Here is a 21,041-nt window from a genome sequence, read left to right on the forward strand (position 1 = left end):
TATAGATAGATATAGTGAAATGCTGCATAGATCTAAGTAAAAACTATAAGTCACAGCATGCCCGTACAGTATTTTTATGTATGGGCATGCTTTGACTTGTAGTGTTCACCTAGATGTATGCAGCATTTCAATATATATATATATATATATATATATATATATATATATATATATATATATATATATATATATATATATACACGTTTTAAAACTACAAGTCACAGCATGCCCATACATAGAAATACTGTAAGGGAATGCTGTGACTTATAGTTTTCCTATAAATACATATAATGAAATGCTGCTTACATCAAGGGGAGAACTACAAGTCACAGCATGCCAATACAGTATTTTTATGTACGGGAAAGCTGTGACTTGTAGTTCTGGATAAGGGATGGTTGGGGGACTAACATGGAAAGGGGGTATGTGTATTGTACTTTATTTTACCATTATGGGATGGTGATTGGTGCACAACTTCCGATCCTTCGGCCCGCTGCTGCTCCGGCACTACAACCTCTAGCGATGTAAGCTTTACGTGCTTACATCGCTAGATGACGCGTGCGTGCGCACGCACGCAGCGGCGGCCGAAAGCTCATTGGAGCTCGGCAAGCCAATAGAAGAGGACGTATTTTACGAGGCGGGGATAGGGAAATAGGTGCGAGAGGAGGGGGTGTGTAATATTATAATTTAGGGAGGGGGCCGAGCGGAGGAGTCACAGGGGGAGGGCAGGAGATTACCGGAAGAGATGAGCGGGCATGCTGGGAGAGGTAGTTTTATCATGGCGGCCATAGAAGAAAACCCGGAAGTGCTGAAAACTTCGGGAGGGAATAAAAGAAAAACCGCTGGGCCGATTTTCTTGAAAGTGGCGACATTGAAAAGGTATTTCAATTGGCTAAATTCTGGCATTTTGTGGAATGGGGCTTCAGACTACTCCTTTAATAATACCCAATGAACATGACAATCTCGCAGTATTTCTTGCCTGTGAAAAAATTTATTAAAATCCTATCGACTATCTTCACTGCAAAACCAAACTTTAGAAATGTAAGAGCCTATTTGTACTAAAGTCATAGTTTCCAACTCTTTGAGATGGGAATGAGGGACACCTATTCGCAAAAGTATGTAGGCATAGGACACAAAGCAGAATTATTATGAAAAAAAAAAAAAAAAAAAGATTAGTTAAACCCACAAGTGCGTTTTTTTTTTTTTTTTACCACCACTATTCCTTTTATGTTCGCTTTTGAAATTTAAAAATGCAGCAATTTAGAGACTGGATGAAAGGTTTAGCACTGGGAAACACTTTTTGAAAGGTAAAAACTGCATTTTATCCACAACTATACAGATCAGATCAAAATGAGGAGGAAAGAAGGACAGAGGGACTTTTGTTCCAAATCAGGGACAGTCCCTCAAAATCAGGGACAGTTGGGAGTTATGCTAAAGTATTAAGTAAAGTATTAAAGTGGACCTCCTCCATTTGTATTGGCCCAGAGAGTACAAAAGGAGAGATGAGATATATATTTTTTTACTATAAGGATTTATTAAAGCAATTTATAATATTTTTCTACTTGTGTGGTGACTAAAGCCAAAGCAGACCATATGATTTATAAGGGATTTCAAAGTGGAAAGCCCAGAACCTATAAAGCATGTATTAACCACTTAACCCCCGGAAGATTTTACCCCCTTCCTTACCAGGGCCTATTTTGCGATTCGGCACTGCGTGACTTTAACGGACAATTGCGCGGTCGTGCGACGCTGAACCCAAACGAATTTGACGTCCTTTTTTTCCCACAAACAGAGCTTTCTTTTGGTGGTATTTGATCACCTGTGCGATTTTTTTAATTATGCGATATAAACAAAAAAAGAGCGTAAATTTTGCAAAAATAACAATATTTTTCAAATTTTTTTTATATGAAATTCCCCCCCCAAAAAATGTAAAAATCAAAATTTTTTAACATTTGCGGCCAATTTGTTTTATGCTACATATGTTTGGTAAAAAAAATCGCAAAAAGCGTTTGGTTTTTTTTTTTACGCGTAATGGCGGCGATCTGCTTTTTTTTTTTTTTTTTTTTTTGCGGTACTGCGACATTGCGGCAGACAGATCGGACCCTTGACTGACATTTTTGACACTTTTGGCGTTACCAGTGACATTACTACAGTAATCAGTGCTATACATATGCACTGTTACTGTAAAATTACACTGGCAGTGAAGGGGTTAACTTTTTTTTGAGAGGTTATGTATGTCCCTAGGGGCGTGATTCTAACTGTGATTGGCTGTGGCTTGAGCTGTATGAACAGCGGTCAACGGTCCTACATAGTAGAACCGTATGATCACCATTCATACACCGGGGAGAATTACAGGCGGCTTGTTTACATTAGCCGCCTGCCTTTCTCCCTCTGCACCGACGATCGCCGAGTGACCGGCGGACATCGGGTCCGCCGGTCACACGTGCGGGGGGGTCCGTGACCACTCGGGAGCGCGCCTCCGAGGGCGCGCGCTCGCTCCCTAGACCCTCACAGGCTAGCGATGTAGTACTAAGTCACTGCCTGTGAGGGGCTGACCGCCGCAGTAAATAGTCGTGCGGCGGTCGGCAAGTGGTTAATGAACATCTCTGAGAAAACAGGCCTCATAGAAGCAGACATTGTGTGATTTTGGGAGCCTCTGTAAATGTAAAAATATCTTGTAGGAAAGTGATATAGGTCACATAAAGGATTGGCAGCAGTGAAGTCAAAGCTGAACCACTGAAGGTGGGGGAAAATGCTTAACTACTTGCTTACCGGGCCAATTCTGACACTTCTCCCATACATGTAAAATAAAAAAACCGAGGCCTAATAGAATAGAATGGTGGATGTTGCAATGTTTTATGCCATACAGTATTTGCGCAGCATTTTTTCAAATGCAAATTTTTTGCAACAAAATACACTTTGATGAATTTTAGTGAACACAAACACAATATATTACTCATTTCTTGACAAAATATAAAAGGTTGTTACGCTGAGTAATACCGAACATGTTACATATACAATCTATAATCACAGCACTTAGAAGAAACAGTGAGCAAAGAATAAATAAATAAAAGTATGTACACCCACAATAAAATGTGTATCCTAAATCACAAATTCTAAACTGCTATGCAGCCTAAAAAAATGTACTAATATAAATTAAAACTCAGAAATAATAATGGTATACAAGCTAATTTAACAGTCACTGCTGCTGACTTAGTAACAAAAAAACCTTTCCATCATCATCATATGAGGCAGTTCTGTGATATCATCACGTACCCATTATAATTGTCCAATGCAATAAAGTGAGCAACACCCATGAAAAATATCCCCAATGTCTACAGATAATTCTTTGAAACTGCTCCAAAACAAACAGATGTGTGTCACCCTCTGTGTTGTGCACACCACTCCCCAACATTTGGTCTCACTCACCAGAAACACCTGCCTCTCAATTTAATGATTGTCAAACATGTTTGTGCATAACATCCAGTTATTCACCAGCCACCAGGACCCGACTTCTTAACAATAGCAGCAGCACTCCATTTGAATCACATAAATGAGAGAAAAAAGCACCCCACATAGTGCAACTCCGTTAAAAAAATATAGAGGTTCATTGCCAAATATATAAAACTTACAATAAATAAAGGCATATCCGACAACAAAATTCCCCTTGTGGCTGTCGGCAGCCTTCGACTCTTCATTTCAATCACCCAGCCCATGTGCGGGGACTTTCGCCTTGTCACTTCCGGTACTGTGTGGTGTGCCCTAACGCTTTTCGTCTACCCACTTTGTCTCTGGCCTCCAAAGCATCTGATCAGATGCTTCAACAAATCAGTAACGGCTGGTAAACAAAATGCTCATTGCTTCTGGTTTCTGATCTCACAGAGAGAGAACAACGTCTGCCATGGCCATCTTACCAAATGGGCATGCTGGGAAGTTGCCTGGAGGGCCCCACCTGCCCAGCCCCAGCCAAGGATTAGTCCCGATTCCCATGTGCATCACGCCGCCGAACTTAGCAGTTGGCAAGTCAGGCCACTTGGCCCGTGGTGCGGGAGCCCACAACTGCAGGAATGCCTGTCCCCAAATGAGGGGAACAGGCACACACAGGACAGTCGCGTGTGTGTGTGTGTGTTCACTGGACCCAGCAGCCTAACTTGAAAGCTGTCATTAGCCTGGCACTGCTGTACCAATAAATATTGCCTTATCGATAATTTGCATTTTTATTCTCATGGGTGTTTAGGCAGGGCACCAGTGCACTGCATTGCCCGGGGCCCTTTATTGCTCTTAAGATGGCACTGATGTCTGCTCCTCCCTATTTGTTCAGTCAACAGGATGCTGCCGGTCAGAGCGGTCAAGGAAGGTGGGAAACCCCCTTTCGTCACCTGTAGAAGTGATCATGTGGTTGTATAGCCACTTGAATCATTTGTACATGAAAGAGCATTGCTGGCTGAAAATTTTGATACCAGGATGATGCCTGCAAGCATTAATACACAACAGAGTATGAAATCTGTCATATCTGTCAAAGAATTTGCGGCAACAAAGCAAGGTCATGTTCCTGGCTGCAGCCTGTGATTAGACAGTGGAGGAACATCAGCAGTATGATGAGGTTATCTCTGTTCTCTCCCTCGGCATGTTTCTTGGCACATAAATGCAGAACATCTGATTCACATCTAGTATTGCCCCTCCCATTTTTTTTTTTTTTAATAAATCCAACCCTGCACGCCTTCCTTTTTTTTTTTTTTTTTCTGACTGAAATTCAGCTTTATTAGCTGTGTCACTCATTGCTTTTAGTGGGGGCCTCTATTCATATACCTCCCTGGTGTCACATGACTGCTACTTGCTTGCAGTAGTCTTTTAGTACCCATGCGCCAAAAACTCATAGCATTGTGCTGGCAGCCGAAAACAAAAAAAAAAAACGACTTGAGCGGGACCACACACAAACGTTATTCGGAAAAGAGCAAAGTGTGCAAAGTCCAGTAACGCTCTATAAGTAATCACATTTAAAGCCTCAGTTCAGCTTTTCAAGCAGAATTTCACTTTTCATAATTGGTAGAGGTCTTTTCTGCCCAAGCCATCCCAATGTGCTTATCTCTCACTTACCTAGTCCCTGGCAGCCTTCAGTCAGCTCCTCTTTTTAAAAGCTGCATGTTAGCCCTGACTTCCTGTAGTGACATGTGATCATCCAGGAAACCGGATATCCCACCATGCACTGCCTTACTGCATCACAGAAAAGAGTGTGTTTTACCTCTCTGGACTACACCTCCTTTATTACTGTAACACCTCTTTTTTATTCCTGCCCACTTTCCTCATTTATGCAAGCACATGGGAGGGAGTGGGCAAAGACACCCAGGTATCATGGTTCATGTAATCCAGCACGGGGAGGGGGAACACACTGACTTAATTTTCACTGTAGTCCATCCAACTCAGGTCTGAGTGCTTTTAGGCTGATCATACACTATACAATCTAATTACACAATCTACTTTAGTTCTACCATGCAGTGCAAGGTGCCTGCCTGATTTGGTATATATTGAATGCATTGTTTAGACTCGTCCCCTTATTACATCAGATTTGTATCGTGTATGGCCATCTTAAGTCAACATGGTGAGGGAATGTTGTTTAAATTAAACCAGTCCTCTATCTATCTATCTATCTATCTATCTATCTATCTATCTATCTATCTATCTATCTATCTATCATCTCTTTTCTCATGATGACTCCTAAAGCTCCTCGCACATTACAATCTGATTGTGCAATCATTAGATTTACCAACAACTATGTAGTGCAAGGTCCTGCCTGGTTGGATACAAATTGATTGTTTAGATTAAGTGGGTCCTCATATTGCATGAATTTGGTAAATAGAAAGTTGAGTGTACAGAGATTTTAACATGGTGAGCCCATGGCCATCCAGTAAAACAGGGGAATTAACAAAGGTCTAAAAAATAAATAAATATACACACAGTGCATCCCAAAAGTATTTACAGCGCTTCACTTATTCCACATTATGTTATGTTACAGCCTTATTTCAAAATGGGTTAAATGCATTATTTTCCTCCAAAACTCTACGAACAATACCCCATAATGACGACGTGAAAGAAGTTTGTTTGAAATCTTTGCAAATGTAATAAAGATAAAAAAACATAAAAAATCACATGTACATAGGTATTCACAGCCTTTGCCATGATTCTCAAAACTGAGCTCATGTGCATTCTTTGTTCACTGACCATTCTTGAGATGTTTCTACAACTTGATTGGAGTCCACCTGTGGTAAATTCAGTTGATTGGACATGATTTGGAAAGGCACACACCTGTCTATAAGGTGCCAGAGCACAAACCAAGACATGAAGTTCAAGGAATTCTCTGTTGACCTCCGAGATGGGACAGATCTGGGGAAGGGTACAGAAATATTTCTGCAGCATTGAATGTCCCAATGAGCACAGTGGCCTCCATCACCGTAAATGGAAGAAGTTTGTAACCAACAGGACTCTTCCTAGAGCGGGCCGCCCAGCCAAACTGAGCGATCGGGGGAGAAGGGCCTTAGGGAGGTGACCAAGAACCCGATGGTCACTCTGACACAGCTTCAGCATTTCTCTGTGGAAAGAGGAGAACCTTCTAGAAGAACAACCATCTCTGCAGCACTCCACCAATCAGACCTGTATGGTAGAGTGGCCAGACGGAGGCCACTCCTCAGTAAAAGGCACATGACAGACTGCCCAGGGTTTGCCAAAAGGCACCTGAAGGACTCTCAGACCCTGAAAAATAAAACTATTTGGTCTGATGAAACCATGTTTTTGAACTCTTAGGCCTGAATGGCATTCATCATGTCTGGAGGAAACTAGGCACCACTCATCACCTGGCCAGTAGCATCCCTACAGTGAAGCATGGGGGTGGCAGCATCATGCTAGGGGGATGTTTTTCAGTGGCAGGAACTGGGAGACTAGTCAGGCTCGAGGGAAACATGAATGCAGCAATGTACAGAGACATCTTTGATGAAAACCTTCTCCAGGGTGCTCTGGACCTCAGACTGGGGCGAAGGTTCATCTTCCAACCGGACAAAGACCCTAAGTACACAGCCAAGATAACAAAGGAGTGGCTGTTGGACAACTCTGTGAATGGTTGGGCCACTCAAGGACAACTCGGTGAGTTGTCTCTTTTTACATTGTCATTATGGGTATTGTTTGTAGAATTTTGAGGAATATAATGAATTTAATCAATTTTCGAATAGGGCTGTAACATAACAAAATGTGGGAAAAGTGAAGCACTGTGAATACATTCCAGGTGCACTGTATATACACATATACACAAAATTAGCTCACCTCATGAAGGCGTTTTCTATAGAACAAACTGGAAGCTGAGGTAAAGCCTGCCCTAGTACCAAGTTTTTTCATGTCTGCAAGCAGGTACATTATTAATATTTTGGTACATAGGCAAGGTATACTTTTTAAGTGAACTTTAGTTTTACCAGGCTCAGATCAATGGAAGGTTTATTCTGATTGGTTACCATGAGTAACTGCACGTTTTGTTTTATCCATGGAGGTCGTGTAATTTATTAACATTAAAATGCTACTGTAAATATACATTTTTAGCAGATCACTGCATAGGAGTAGGATGGATTCAGGGCCCCTTGATCCATTGATATTTCTTCATCAGAGTTGGAAATACTTTTGCAATCCTAACAAAAATCAAGAAATTATTGTAAATGGTAATCTTATAAAGTGGTTAGCACTTCTGCCTAGCAGCACTAGGGTTGTTGGTTCGAATCCTAATCATTGCACTACCTGTCTGGAGTCTGCATGTTCTCCCTGTGCGTGCTTAAGTTACCTCCAGGCACTCCGGTTTTCTTCCCACACTCCAAAGACCTGCTGGTAGGTTAATTGGCTCCTGTTTCAATTGGCCCTAGTATGTTTTTGTATGATTGTGAGATGGAGACCTTAGATTGTAAACTCCTTGAGGGCAGGGACCGATGTAAATGTACAATATATACAATATATAAGTGTAAAGCGTGGCTTAAATGGCAGACACTATATGAGTACCTGTGATAAATAAAATTATTTTTGCAACCCTCTACCTCAACCTTTAGTTGTCTTCATCAATCTGAAATCTGACTGGCTGCTCTAATTTAGTGCTTTGACACTTTTTGCACCGTTTTCTTAATATGACCATGTTATGTTCATTGTGTGTAATTTATCTGTTGTCTAAAATAATAATTTTTCCTTCTTTTTTTTTTTCTCTATCATTTTAGCAAAATATCCACAGATCAAGAATTTAATGGGTCCTGACCCACAACTTAAATGGACTGTTAGTTGCATGGTGCTTGTCCAAATCCTTTGCTGTTACCTCGTTCGTGATCTGTCCTGGAAGTGGTTGATTTTTTGGTCCTATGCTTTTGGTGGTGTGATAAACCATTCACTAACTCTTGCCATTCATGACATTTCTCACAATGTGGCATTTGGAAACAAATCAGCCCGTTGGAACCGTTTCTTTGGCATGTTTGCTAATCTTCCTATTGCTATGCCATATTCAACATCCTTCAAAAAGTACCACATCGATCATCACCGATATCTTGGAGGTGACACCTTGGATGTGGATATTCCCACTGATTTCGAAGGCAGGTTTTTCTGTACTCCTGTACGCAAAATAATCTGGATCATTCTACAGCCGCTACTCTATGTCCTACGACCTCTCTATTTGAATCCCAAGCCTATCACCCATATGGAAGTCATTAATGCCATTGTTCAGTTTTCCTTTGACATGGTGATATATAATTTGTGGGGGCTGAAGCCTGTTGTATATTTACTGGCTGGGTCCATTCTGTCAATGGGTCTGCACCCCATATCTGGGCATTTTATTGCCGAGCACTATATGTTTTTAAAAGGCTATGAAACATACTCTTACTATGGACCACTCAATCTGCTGACCTTCAATGTTGGCTATCACATGGAACATCACGACTTTCCCAGCATTCCTGGAAGCAAACTTCCAGAGGTAAGACCACTTATAGAGTTCTTTTACTATAAAAAAACTGTGGTAGATATGTGTTACATATGCAGTTTAACTAACTGGGACTTAAGAGTCCTGGCATAAAAAAAACAGGACAGTCCATATGTACAGTATCTCACAAAAGTGAGTACACTCCTTGTTTATTATATCTTTTTATGTGACAACACTAAAGAAATGACACTTTGCTACAATGTAAAGTAGTGAGTGTACAGCTTGTATAACAGTGTAAATTTGCTGTCCCCTCAAAATAACTCAACACACAGCCATTAATGTCTAAACTGCTGGCAACAAAAGTGAGTACACCCCTAAGTGAAAATGTCCAAATTGGGCCCAATTAGCCATTTTCCCTCCCCGGTGTTATGTGACTTGTTAGTGTTACAAGGGCTCAGGTGTGAATGGGGAGCAGATATGTTAAATTTGGTGTTATTGCTCTCACTCTCTTATACTGATCACTGGAAGATTAACATGGCACCTCATGGCAAAGAACTCTGAGGATCTGAAAAAAATAATTGTTGCTCTACATACAGTAAAGATGTGAAAATTTAAAAGTATATATTGCGCTCAGTGATTATTATTCACAAAAAAGTGCATTGGTGCAAATAAATAAATACAAGTAAATATAAAAAGTCCTCTGTGCTTCAAAGTATCCAAAGTGATTAATTAGTAACCACAACAATTGATAAAAGCACAGGCTTGATATAAATATGTGAATAAATAAAGTCCTTAGTGCTTAAAAACATCAAAGGTGATTACATGGTTAACCGCAGCAGTTTTTAAAAGCACAGACTTGATAGAAGTGGGATCTAAAACCTTCACCTCCACACCTTCACCCAGTGCTCTTAATAAATACTCCGTACCAGAAGGATGTGAACATCCATTTGCGCAGTTCTTTTTGGTTATCACCATTTTTTCTCATATAGTAAAGATGACCTAGGCTATAAGATTGCCAAGACCCTAAAACTGAACTGCAGCATGGTGGCCAAGACCATACAGCAGTTTAACAGGACAGGTTCCACTCAGAACAGACCTCGCTATGGTTGACCAAAGCAGTTGAGTTCATGTGCTCAGCGTCATATCCAGAGGTTGTCTTTGGGAAATAGATGTAGGAGTGCTGCCAGCATTGCTGCAAAGGTTGAAGGGGTGGGGGGTCAGCCTGTCAGTGCTCAGACCATACACTGCATCAAATTGGTCTGCATGACTGGCGTCCCAGAAGGAAGCCTTTTCTAAAGATGATGCACAAGAAAGCCTGCAAACCGTTTGCTGAAAACAAGCAGACTAAGGACATGGATTACTGGAACCATGTCCTGTGGTCTGATGATACCAAGATAAACCTATTTGGTTCAGATGGTGTCAAGCGTGTGTGGCGGCAACCAGGTGAGGAGTACAAAGACAAGTTTGTCTTGCCTACAGTCAAGCATGATGGTGTGAGTGTCGTGGTCTGGGGCTGCATGAGTGCTGTTAGCATTGGGGAGCCACATTTCATTGAGGGAACCATGAATGCCAACATGTACTGTGACATACTGAAGCAGAGCATGATCCCCCCCCCCCTCCCTTCGGAGACTGGGCCGCAGGGCAGTATTCCAACAGAACGACCCCAAACACACCTCCAAGACTACCACTGCCTTGCCAAAGAAGCTGAGGGTAAAGGTGATGAACTGGCCAAGCATGTCTACAGACCTAAACCCTATTGAGCATCTGTGGGGCATACCTCAAACGGAAGGTGGAGGAGCTCAGGGTTACTAACATCCACCTGCTCCGTGATGTCAACATGCAGGAGTGGAAGAGGACTCCAATGGCAACCTGTGAAGCTCTGGTGAACTCCATGCTCAAGTGGGTTGGGGCAGTGCTGGAAAATAATGGTGGCCACACAAAATATTGACACTTTGGGCCCAATTTGGACATTTTGACTTAGGGGTGTACTCACTTTTGTTGCCAGCAGTTTAGACATTAATGGCTGCGTGCTGAGTTATTTTGAGGGGACAGCACATTTAAATTGTTATACAAACTGTACACTCACTACTTTACATTGTAGCAACGTGTAATTTCCTCAGTGTTGTCACATGAAAAGATATAAAATATTTACAAAAATGTGAGGGGTGTACTCACTTTTGTGAGATACTGTATGTAAAGTCTGAAAGAGATCCAGTACTCAGTAAGGCCTCGTTTACACTTGCTTTAAAATGTGGCATTTGACCCGCATCTTTGAATCACTCTGAATGCCAATAAAAGCTTTCCTTTTGCTATGCCGATAGATATTATACCCAATGTCGCTTTGTTGGTGCTTTGCTGCATCTCAAAGCCCCCATAGAAACCTATGGCCTCATTTAGACTTGCTTTGCTGTCTGAAACATGGTCCGCATTCAGATCGCTTTTCAGACAGCAATAGAGAGTTGGTGGGGAGGCGCTGTGTTGTCTCCTCTCTGTCTGTTTTAGCCCCCTAATTACCAGACAATTAATAAATTAATTAATAAGTCTAATCATTGGAGGAGAGCAGGCTGATTTTCCCAGCACAGCTAGAAAACTGACCACGCTGTGCTCTCCTGCTTAGTTTGGTCAGTTTTTTTTATAGTAGAGCAGAAGGACTGTTAGGAACACCAGTGATTTCACACAAAGGAAGCAATACAAAGAGAACATCTTTTATTTTTTGCGCTATAAACAAAAAAGGAATGACCATTCTGGGGGGGGGGGGGGGGGGGGGAAACATTTTTTTACTTTCTGCTATAAAACAAAGCCAATGAAAAAAATTTATTTTTTTCATTATTTTAGGCCAATATGTATTCTGCCACATGCGCATATTTTTAGCACTGATTACTGTAGTAATCGCTGGTCCCCCCAAAAGTGTCAAAAATGTCAGTCAGTGGTCCGATCTGTCCGCCGCAATGTTGCAGCCCCACTAAAAATCGCAGATTTCCGCCATTACTAGTAAAATAAATAAAAATGACATAAATCTTTCTCGTACTTGGTAGACGCAATAACTTTTGTGCAAACCAATCAAAATACGCTTATTGCGTTTTTTTTTTTTTTTTTTAACCAAAAATATGTAGCAGAAAACAAATTGGCCTAAAATGTTAAAAAAAATTGATTTTTAATTTTTTTGAGAATGTTCTATAGCAGAATGTGAAAAATATTATTTTTTTTTTTCAAAATTTACGCTCTTTTTTTGTTTATAGCGCAAAAAAAAAAAAATCGCACAGGTGATCAAATACTACCAAAAGAAAGCTCTATTTGTGGGGAAAAAAAGGACATCAATTTGGGTACAGCGTCGCACGACCGCTCAATTGTCCATTAAAGAAACGCAGTCCTGAATCGCAAAATAGGGCCTGGTCAGGAAGACGGCAAATCCTTCCGTTCTTAAAGTGGTTAAAGTGATTGTTGTTTTTTTTTTTTTGGTTTTTTTTTTTAAATACCACAAAACTTTACAAACATGTTATACTTACCTTCTCTGTGCAGTGGTTTTGCACAGAGCTGCCCAGATTCTCCTCTTCTCAGATCCCTCAATGCACTGTTACTGTAATAATGACACTGGCAGGGAAGGGGTTAACACCAGGGGCGATCAAAGGATTAAATATGTCCCTAGGGGGTGCTTTCTAACGGCGTGGGGATGGGCTTGCTGAATGAACACAGAGACCTGTGTTCCTAAATAGGAGGAATACAGGATCCCTGTGTTCATTACTGACAGAACAGCGGTCTGCCGTGTTTACATTGGCAGACCGCTGCTCTGCCTCCACGGGGAGCGATCGCGGGTGCCGGACCCGCTGGTTGGCTCCCCCTGTGGCCAATCAGCACCCCCATTAGTGGCCCGGTGAAACGACGTACATGTATGTAGTTTAGTGGGACAGTGCCGACCTGCCGCCAGACAAGTATGGCAGCTGGTCGGCAAGCGGTTAGGCCCCTTTCAAACGGGTCCGTTCCGCTGATGGACTCCGGTTTTTCTCAGCAGGGATCGATCTGCTGAGCAGGCGGATGACAGCTCCATCTCTGCGCTGTGTGCGGAGACAGAGGTGTCAGATCCCCGCTGTCCTCTATGGGGGAATCGGATGAGAATCGCCTGTCAGTTCTCATCTGATCCGCCAGACGGATGGAAAATAGGGTTTCCATCTGTCCGGATTTGAGGGACAGGATCGGATCGGATGTCAGTGAACATGTATCCGCTGCTCCATAGGGATGCATGGGGCATCTGTTCAGATCCACCTGAAAAACTGACAGGCGGATCTGAATGGTCCGCATGTGTGAAAGGGGCCTTAAAGTGATGCTCCAGTCGTTTTTGTGTTTATTAAAAGTCAGCAGCTACAAAAAGTGGAGCTGCTGACTTTTATTAATAGCTGCTGACTTTTATTAAACACACACTCACCTGTTCCAGGATACAGCGATGTGGCCATCTGAACCATTGATTCTCTCCCTCTCCTCTCGCCGGCATTACAACTGTGGGCACCCAGCTGCGACAGCTTGTGGCAGCACAGTCGGGTGCGCACTGCACCTCCTGAATGGTTGGGCAATCTTTTGGGACCTGTGACGTGAAGATTGCAGGGAGGGGGAGAGAAGATCTTCTGCTTGGATCACCCAGGTGGTCCGAGCGGAAGTGAGGGCAGGTACCTGTCAAAACTCCCCCCCCCAATAAATAAATGACATGCCAAATGTGGCATAGGAGGCGGGGGGAGTATTTAAAGTGGAACGCCCTGCTTTAAATACAAGCCAATGAGTGATTTTCTCTCCCTCCCACCATCTGTTAGAATGAACAAAATGATCAGCTTTGACAACCTGACCCGTTTAAAAAGTGTAAATTTCAAAGTTTCATTAGTAAGCTATTACATAGTGCGTGTTCTGTGTACGTTCTGTGAATCTGACCAGTACTTGAACTGCTTTGTTGCAGTATCATATAAAATACACAAATGGCTTTTTGATGGCTCTGCACGTTGTGACCCATATTTCTAATGAGCTCACAAGGGTAGGGCACCTGGCTGTAGGCTTTAAATTGTGGTTAGCTATTAACTTCTTCAGTTTCTAGCATCAACAGACCAGGCTCCAAAGTTCAGTTGGGTTTTCTGTAGGATGGGTTGGTCAACTGATAATTGATTTGGAATTTGTGTTAACACATTACTCTTACATCATAAATGCGAGGGTCAAATGGAGTTCGGCTATGACACAATCCCTCATGATTACATACAATTTCCCATGTTTTACATTTTTCCACTCCTTGTAAAACCGGTTATTTAGCAAAAATTTATACGATCATCTGTCATACCTTTCCTGTCATATTTTCTTGCTGCCATTTTCTTATTAATAGGCCTGATGCACAAAAGCAGAATTGCAAGTATTTTCTTTATCAAGGGTTATTTGTATTCTTAGTGATTTTGAATTTTAATTATTTATTTTTTTTTTTTGGTTAATTAAAGGCATTTTTCTTTTCCCTTTACAGTGGGGGTTATTTAGTAAAGCTGAAGAGTGCAAAATCTGGAGCAGCTCTGCACAGAAACCAATCCGCTTCCAGGTTTTGACCCCCGCTCACATCAGCGTGATTTGACATGCGATTTGACAGCTCAAATCGCAGGTCAAATCTGAGCTTATTGCCAGCAATAGGAGTGTCTCAATCTGTGCAATGCTGACTTTGCGGTGCCGCACTGATTTCCAACAGTAGTTTCTGCACTACTTTTGGCGACTGCGGGGGCGATTTCAATAGACATCTGTGCGGGAACCCACACTGATGTCTTTCAAGTCGCCCCCGAAGTCAGACTGAAATGCGGCTTTGAAATCGTGCAAGTTCTTCTGTTCAGTGTGAACGGGGGCTTATGGTCAAAGCTTAATTGAACAAGCTGAAGTTAGAATCTGGTGCAGCTGTGCATGGTAGCCAATCATCATCTGAGTGCACCAGGTTTAGTAAATCTCCCCCAGTGCCTCACATGGTAGTGATTAGTAGATTCGTTTTACATTTTGATAAGGACTATTTGGGATTTTGTAAAAACCAATGAAAATTTGAGAATTGCTTGTTTAAAAAAATGCACTCTGATGACTGGGGATGTCAGGACCTGAGCAGTGCAGTCTGGGAATGTCAGGACCTGAGCAGTGCAGTCTGTGAATGTCAGGACCTGAGCAGTGCAGTCTGGGAATGTCAGGGCCTGAGCAGTGCAGTCTGGGAATGTCAGGACCTGAGCAGTGCAGTCTGGGAATGTCAGGACCTGAGCAGTGCAGTCTGGGAATGTCAGGACCTGAGCAGTGCAGTCTGATGACTGGGAATGTCAGGACCTGAGCAGTGCAGTCTGGGAATGTCAGGACCTGAGCAGTGCAGTCTGGAAATGTCAGGACCTGAGCAGTGCAGTCTGATGACTAGGAATGTCAGGACCTGAGCAGTGCAGTCTGATGACCGGGGATGTCAGGACCTGAGCAGTGCAGTCTGGAAATGTCAGGACCTGAGCAGTGCAGTCTGATGACTAGGAATGTCAGGACCTGAGCAGTGCAGTCTGATGACTGGGGATGTCAGGACCTGAGCAGTGCAGTCTGGGGATGTCAGGACCTGAGCAGTGCAGTCTGAAGACTGGGGATGTCAGGACCTGAGCAGTGCAGTCTGAAGACTGGGGATGTCAGGACCTGAGCAGTGCAGTCTGATTGGGGATGTCAGGACCTGAGCAGTGCAGTCTGATGATTGGGGATGTCAGGACCTGAGCAGTGCAGTCTGGGGATGTCAGGACCTGAGCAGTGCAGTCTGGGGATGTCAGGACCTGAGCAGTGCACTCTGAAGACTGGGGATGTCAGGACCTGAGCAGTGCAGTCTGAAGACTGGGGATGTCAGGACCTGAGCAGTGCAGTCTGATTGGGGATGTCAGGACCTGAGCAGTGCAGTCTGGGGATGTCAGGACCTGAGCAGTGCAGTCTGGGGATGTCAGGACCTGAGCAGTGCAGTCTGGGGATGTCAGGACCTGAGCAGTGCAGTCTGGGGATGTCAGGACCTGAGCAGTGCAGTCTGGGGATGTCAGGACCTGAGCAGTGCAGTCTGGGGATGTCAGGACCTGAGCAGTGCAGTCTGATGACTGGGGATGTCAGGACCTGAGCAGTGCAGTCTGATGACTGGGGATGTCAGGACCTGAGCAGTGCAGTCTGATGACTGGGGATGTCAGGAACTGAGCAGTGCAGTCTGATGGCTGGGGATGTCAGGACCTGAGCAGTGCAGTCTGATGACTGGGGATGTCAGGACCTGAGCAGTGCAGTCTGATGACTGGGGATGTCAGGAACTGAGCAGTGCAGTCTGATGACCGGGGATGTCAGGGCCTGAGCAGTGCAGTCTGATGACTGGGGATGTCAGGACCTGAGCAGTGCAGTCTGGGAATATCAGGACCTGAGCAGTGCAGTCTGGGAATGTCAGGACCTGAGCAGTGCAGTCTGATGACTGGGAATGTCAGGACCTGAGCAGTGCAGTCTGGGAATGTCAGGACCTTAGCAGTGCAGTCTGGAAATGTCAGGACCTGAGCAGTGCAGTCTGATGACTAGGAATGTCAGGAACTGAGCAGTGCAGTCTGATGACCGGGGATGTCAGGGCCTGAGCAGTGCAGTCTGATGACTGGGGATGTCAGGACCTGAGCAGTGCAGTCTGGGAATGTCAGGACCTGAGCAGTGCAGTCTGGGAATGTCAGGACCTGAGCAGTGCAGTCTGGGAATGTCAGGACCTGAGCAGTGCAGTCTGGAAATGTCAGGACCTGAGCAGTGCAGTCTGATGACCGGGGATGTCAGGACCTGAGCAGTGCAGTCTGGAAATGTCAGGACCTGAGCAGTGCAGTCTGATGACTAGGAATGTCAGGACCTGAGCAGTGCAGTCTGATGACTGAGGATGTCAGGACCTGAGCAGTGCAGTCTGGGGATGTCAGGACCTGAGCAGTGCAGTCTGAAGACTGGGGATGTCAGGACCTGAGCAGTGCACTCTGAAGACTGGGGATGTCAGGACCTGAGCAGTGCAGTCTGAAGACTGGGGATGTCAGGACCTGAGCAGTGCAGTCTGAAGACTGGGGATGTCAGGACCTGAGCAGTGCAGTCTGAAGACTGGGGATGTCAGGACCTGAGCAGTGCAGTCTGATGACTGGGGATGTCAGGACCTGAGCAGTGCAGTCTGGGGATGTCAGGACCTGAGCAGTGCAGTCTGGGGATGTCAGGACCTGAGCAGTGCACTCTGAAGACTGGGGATGTCAGGACCTGAGCAGTGCAGTCTGAAGACTGGGGATGTCAGGACCTGAGCAGTGCAGTCTGATTGGGGATGTCAGGACCTGAGCAGTGCAGTCTGGGGATGTCAGGACCTGAGCAGTGCAGTCTGGGGATGTCAGGACCTGAGCAGTGCAGTCTGGGGATGTCAGGACCTGAGCAGTGCAGTCTGGGGATGTCAGGACCTGAGCAGTGCAGTCTGATGACTGGGGATGTCAGGACCTGAGCAGTGCAGTCTGATGACTGGGGATGTCAGGAACTGAGCAGTGCAGTCTGATGACCGGGGATGTCAGGGCCTGAGCAGTGCAGTCTGATGACTGGGGATGTCAGGACCTGAGCAGTGCAGTCTGGGAATATCAGGACCTGAGCAGTGCAGTCTGGGAATGTCAGGACCTGAGCAGTGCAGTCTGATGACTGGGAATGTCAGGACCTGAGCAGTGCAGTCTGGGAATGTCAGGACCTTAGCAGTGCAGTCTGGAAATGTCAGGACCTGAGCAGTGCAGTCTGATGACTAGGAATGTCAGGACCTGAGCAGTGCAGTCTGATGACCAGGGATGTCAGGACCTGAGCAGTGCAGTCTGGAAATGTCAGGACCTGAGCAGTGCAGTCTGATGACTAGGAATGTCAGGAACTGAGCAGTGCAGTCTGATGACCGGGGATGTCAGGGCCTGAGCAGTGCAGTCTGATGACTGGGGATGTCAGGACCTGAGCAGTGCAGTCTGGGAATGTCAGGACCTGAGCAGTGCAGTCTGGGAATGTCAGGACCTGAGCAGTGCAGTCTGATGACTGGGAATGTCAGGACCTGAGCAGTGCAGTCTGGGAATGTCAGGACCTGAGCAGTGCAGTCTGGAAATGTCAGGACCTGAGCAGTGCAGTCTGATGACTAGGAATGTCAGGACCTGAGCAGTGCAGTCTGATGACCGGGGATGTCAGGACCTGAGCAGTGCAGTCTGGGGATGTCAGGACCTGAGCAGTGCAGTCTGATGACTGGGAATGTCAGGACCTGAGCAGTGCAGTCTGGGAATGTCAGGACCTGAGCAGTGCAGTCTGGAAATGTCAGGACCTGAGCAGTGCAGTCTGATGACTAGGAATGTCAGGACCTGAGCAGTGCAGTCTGATGACTGGGGATGTCAGGACCTGAGCAGTGCAGTCTGGGGATGTCAGGACCTGAGCAGTGCAGTCTGAAGACTGGGGATGTCAGGACCTGAGCAGTGCACTCTGAAGACTGGGGATGTCAGGACCTGAGCAGTGCAGTCTGAAGACTGGGGATGTCAGGACCTGAGCAGTGCAGTCTGAAGACTGGGGATGTCAGGACCTGAGCAGTGCAGTCTGATTGGGGATGTCAGGACCTGAGCAGTGCAGTCTGGGGATGTCAGGACCTGAGCAGTGCAGTCTGGGGATGTCAGGACCTGAGCAGTGCACTCTGAAGACTGGGGATGTCAGGACCTGAGCAGTGCAGTCTGAAGACTGGGGATGTCAGGACCTGAGCAGTGCAGTCTGATTGGGGATGTCAGGACCTGAGCAGTGCAGTCTGATGACTGGGGATGTCAGGACCTGAGCAGTGCAGTCTGGGGATGTCAGGACCTGAGCAGTACAGTCTGGGGATGTCAGGACCTGAGCAGTGCAGTCTGGGGATGTCAGGACCTGAGCAGTGCAGTCTGGGGATGTCAGGACCTGAGCAGTGCAGTCTGGGGATGTCAGGACCTGAGCAGTGCAGTCTGATGACTGGGGATGTCAGGACCTGAGCAGTGCAGTCTGATGACTGGGGATGTCAGGACCTGAGCAGTGCAGTCTGATGACTGGGGATGTCAGGAACTGAGCAGTGCAGTCTGATGGCTGGGGATGTCAGGACCTGAGCAGTGCAGTCTGATGACTGGGGATGTCAGGACCTGAGCAGTGCAGTCTGATGACTGGGGATGTCAGGACCTGAGCAGTGCAGTCTGATGACCGGGGATGTCAGGGCCTGAGCAGTGCAGTCTGATGACTGGGGATTTCAGGACCTGAGCAGTGCAGTCTGGGAATGTCAGGACCTGAGCAGTGCAGTCTGGGGATGTCAGGACCTGAGCAGTGCAGTCTGATGGCTGGGGATGTCAGGACCTGAGCAGTGCAGTCTGATGACTGGGAATGTCAGGACCTGAGCAGTGCAGTCTGATGGCTGGGGATGTCAGGACCTGAGCAGTGCAGTCTGATGGCTGGGGATGTCAGGACCTGAGCAGTGCAGTCTGATGACTGGGGATGTCAGGACCTGAGCAGTGCAGTCTGATGACTGGGGATGTCAGGACCTGAGCAGTGCAGTCTGATGACCGGGGATGTCAGGGCCTGAGCAGTGCAGTCTGATGACTGGGGATTTCAGGACCTGAGCAGTGCAGTCTGATGACTGGGGATGTCAGGACCTGAGCAGTGCAGTCTGATGGCTGGGGATGTCAGGAACTGAGCAGTGCAAGCACTAGTAAGGAAAATGAAGACATTCTGAGCACACATTTTGTAGGTACTTCTATCTAACCTATAGAACTATGCCTGCATGTTTAACCCTGAGGGGTTTTCTAAAGAGTAGATGGGATGTTATGCTTGTGTAGTCCCTAGGGGAGTTTTACAAGGATGGCATACAAATAATTTCCCATCATTTTTAAGAAATACACAGCTCTTCCTACAATATTGAAAGGAATGCATAGTGGCTTTGCATATATTTTCTGTATTTATTCTAATCGGTACTAAAAAAACAATATTTAAAAATATGCATTTTCAGTATGGTAAATATTGGCTAACCGAGCTCAATAGGTCAAGCTGAAAACAGCCTCCCCCCACTCCAGACAGATTGTGCTGTGCTTCCTATTTTTAAAAAACAAACCCATAATCTGTAAATCCTCTATCACTCCTAAGTGTGTTTGTAATACAAAGTGGGTTTTTAATTGTTTAAAAAAAAAATAAATAAAACATACAACATTTAGTTTTAAAACCTTTTTAAACCTAAAAAAACTACAGCAATTTCAAAAATATTTTGCTTCTAAATGTTCAAATCTTTTAGCACTGTGTCATTAATCCCTCTGTTTTCATCACATACAGGTACGTAGAATAGCTTCGGAGTATTATGACACCTTACCTTACCATACATCGTGGGGACGTGTGCTTTGGGACTTTGTATTTTGCAAGGAACTGGGACCTTTTTCCCGTGTCAAGAGAGAATGTGAATTGGCAAAGAAGGACTGAATGTCAATGGACAGTTGAATATTAATTTATTTCTTGGTTCATACAGAAAGTATGTTCATTTTCATGGTTGTAAAGTGTTATGTGATTCAGCGTTCTCTAGACAAAACTACATGTGCACTTCGGAGCCTCTTTATTTTCATACATAATACATTCCCTGGTTACTTGCCTTTCTGTAGGAGGCCATGAACGAATAAGTCAAACATGTTGAAGTGTTGGGGGGCTTTTTTAAAAAATGTCTTTAAATTTTTATAATTTTTTTTTTTTCTGGTACAGACACGCATATTAATGAGCAGAGAGTGTTTAATAAAAAGCTACAAAACATTGCTTATTTGTGGACGGCCAGATGAAAATAAATAAGTAAAACGTATGACTCCGGTCCCATAGCTGTGCAGTTATTCCACTCTTCTGCTAAAATATACCCACATCAGCATTTTTAGACCTCCAGCCACTCAGCAATGCATTTCTGCATATACCAAATATACAAATGCAAACCATTGATGCTTTCAGTGTTATTTGTGTTTCCTGGCCAAAGAGACCATGGACATTAATTTGTCCACAAGACTCCATTACTGTAGTTCTGCTCATCAAACTGAAATGAATGGTCTGCACACCAATGCCAGCACCAATGCAATTAGAAGATCCACATCATCCAGTCTCCATG

At 44.7% G+C, this 21,041-nt stretch overlaps 1 protein-coding gene across 1 annotated transcript in view; it reads left to right on the forward strand.

Moving 5' to 3' along the window:
- Positions 1 to 20,592, forward strand: part of LOC309559598 (sphingolipid delta(4)-desaturase/C4-monooxygenase DES2-like) — a 46,730-nt gene extending 26,138 nt beyond the window's left edge. The window contains exons 2-3 of the mRNA XM_082262922.1: positions 8,235 to 8,977; positions 20,237 to 20,592. Of these exons, the coding sequence (XP_082119048.1) occupies positions 8,235 to 8,977; positions 20,237 to 20,380 (887 nt within the window). The 3' untranslated portion in view covers positions 20,381 to 20,592. The remainder of the gene's footprint in view (positions 1 to 8,234; positions 8,978 to 20,236) is intronic.
- The last annotated feature ends 449 nt before the right edge of the window (positions 20,593 to 21,041 follow it).

Source organism: Pelophylax lessonae, assembly GCF_965119305.1.
Source record: "Pelophylax lessonae genome assembly, chromosome: 7".
NCBI classification, from domain to species: Eukaryota; Metazoa; Chordata; class Amphibia; order Anura; family Ranidae; genus Pelophylax; species Pelophylax lessonae.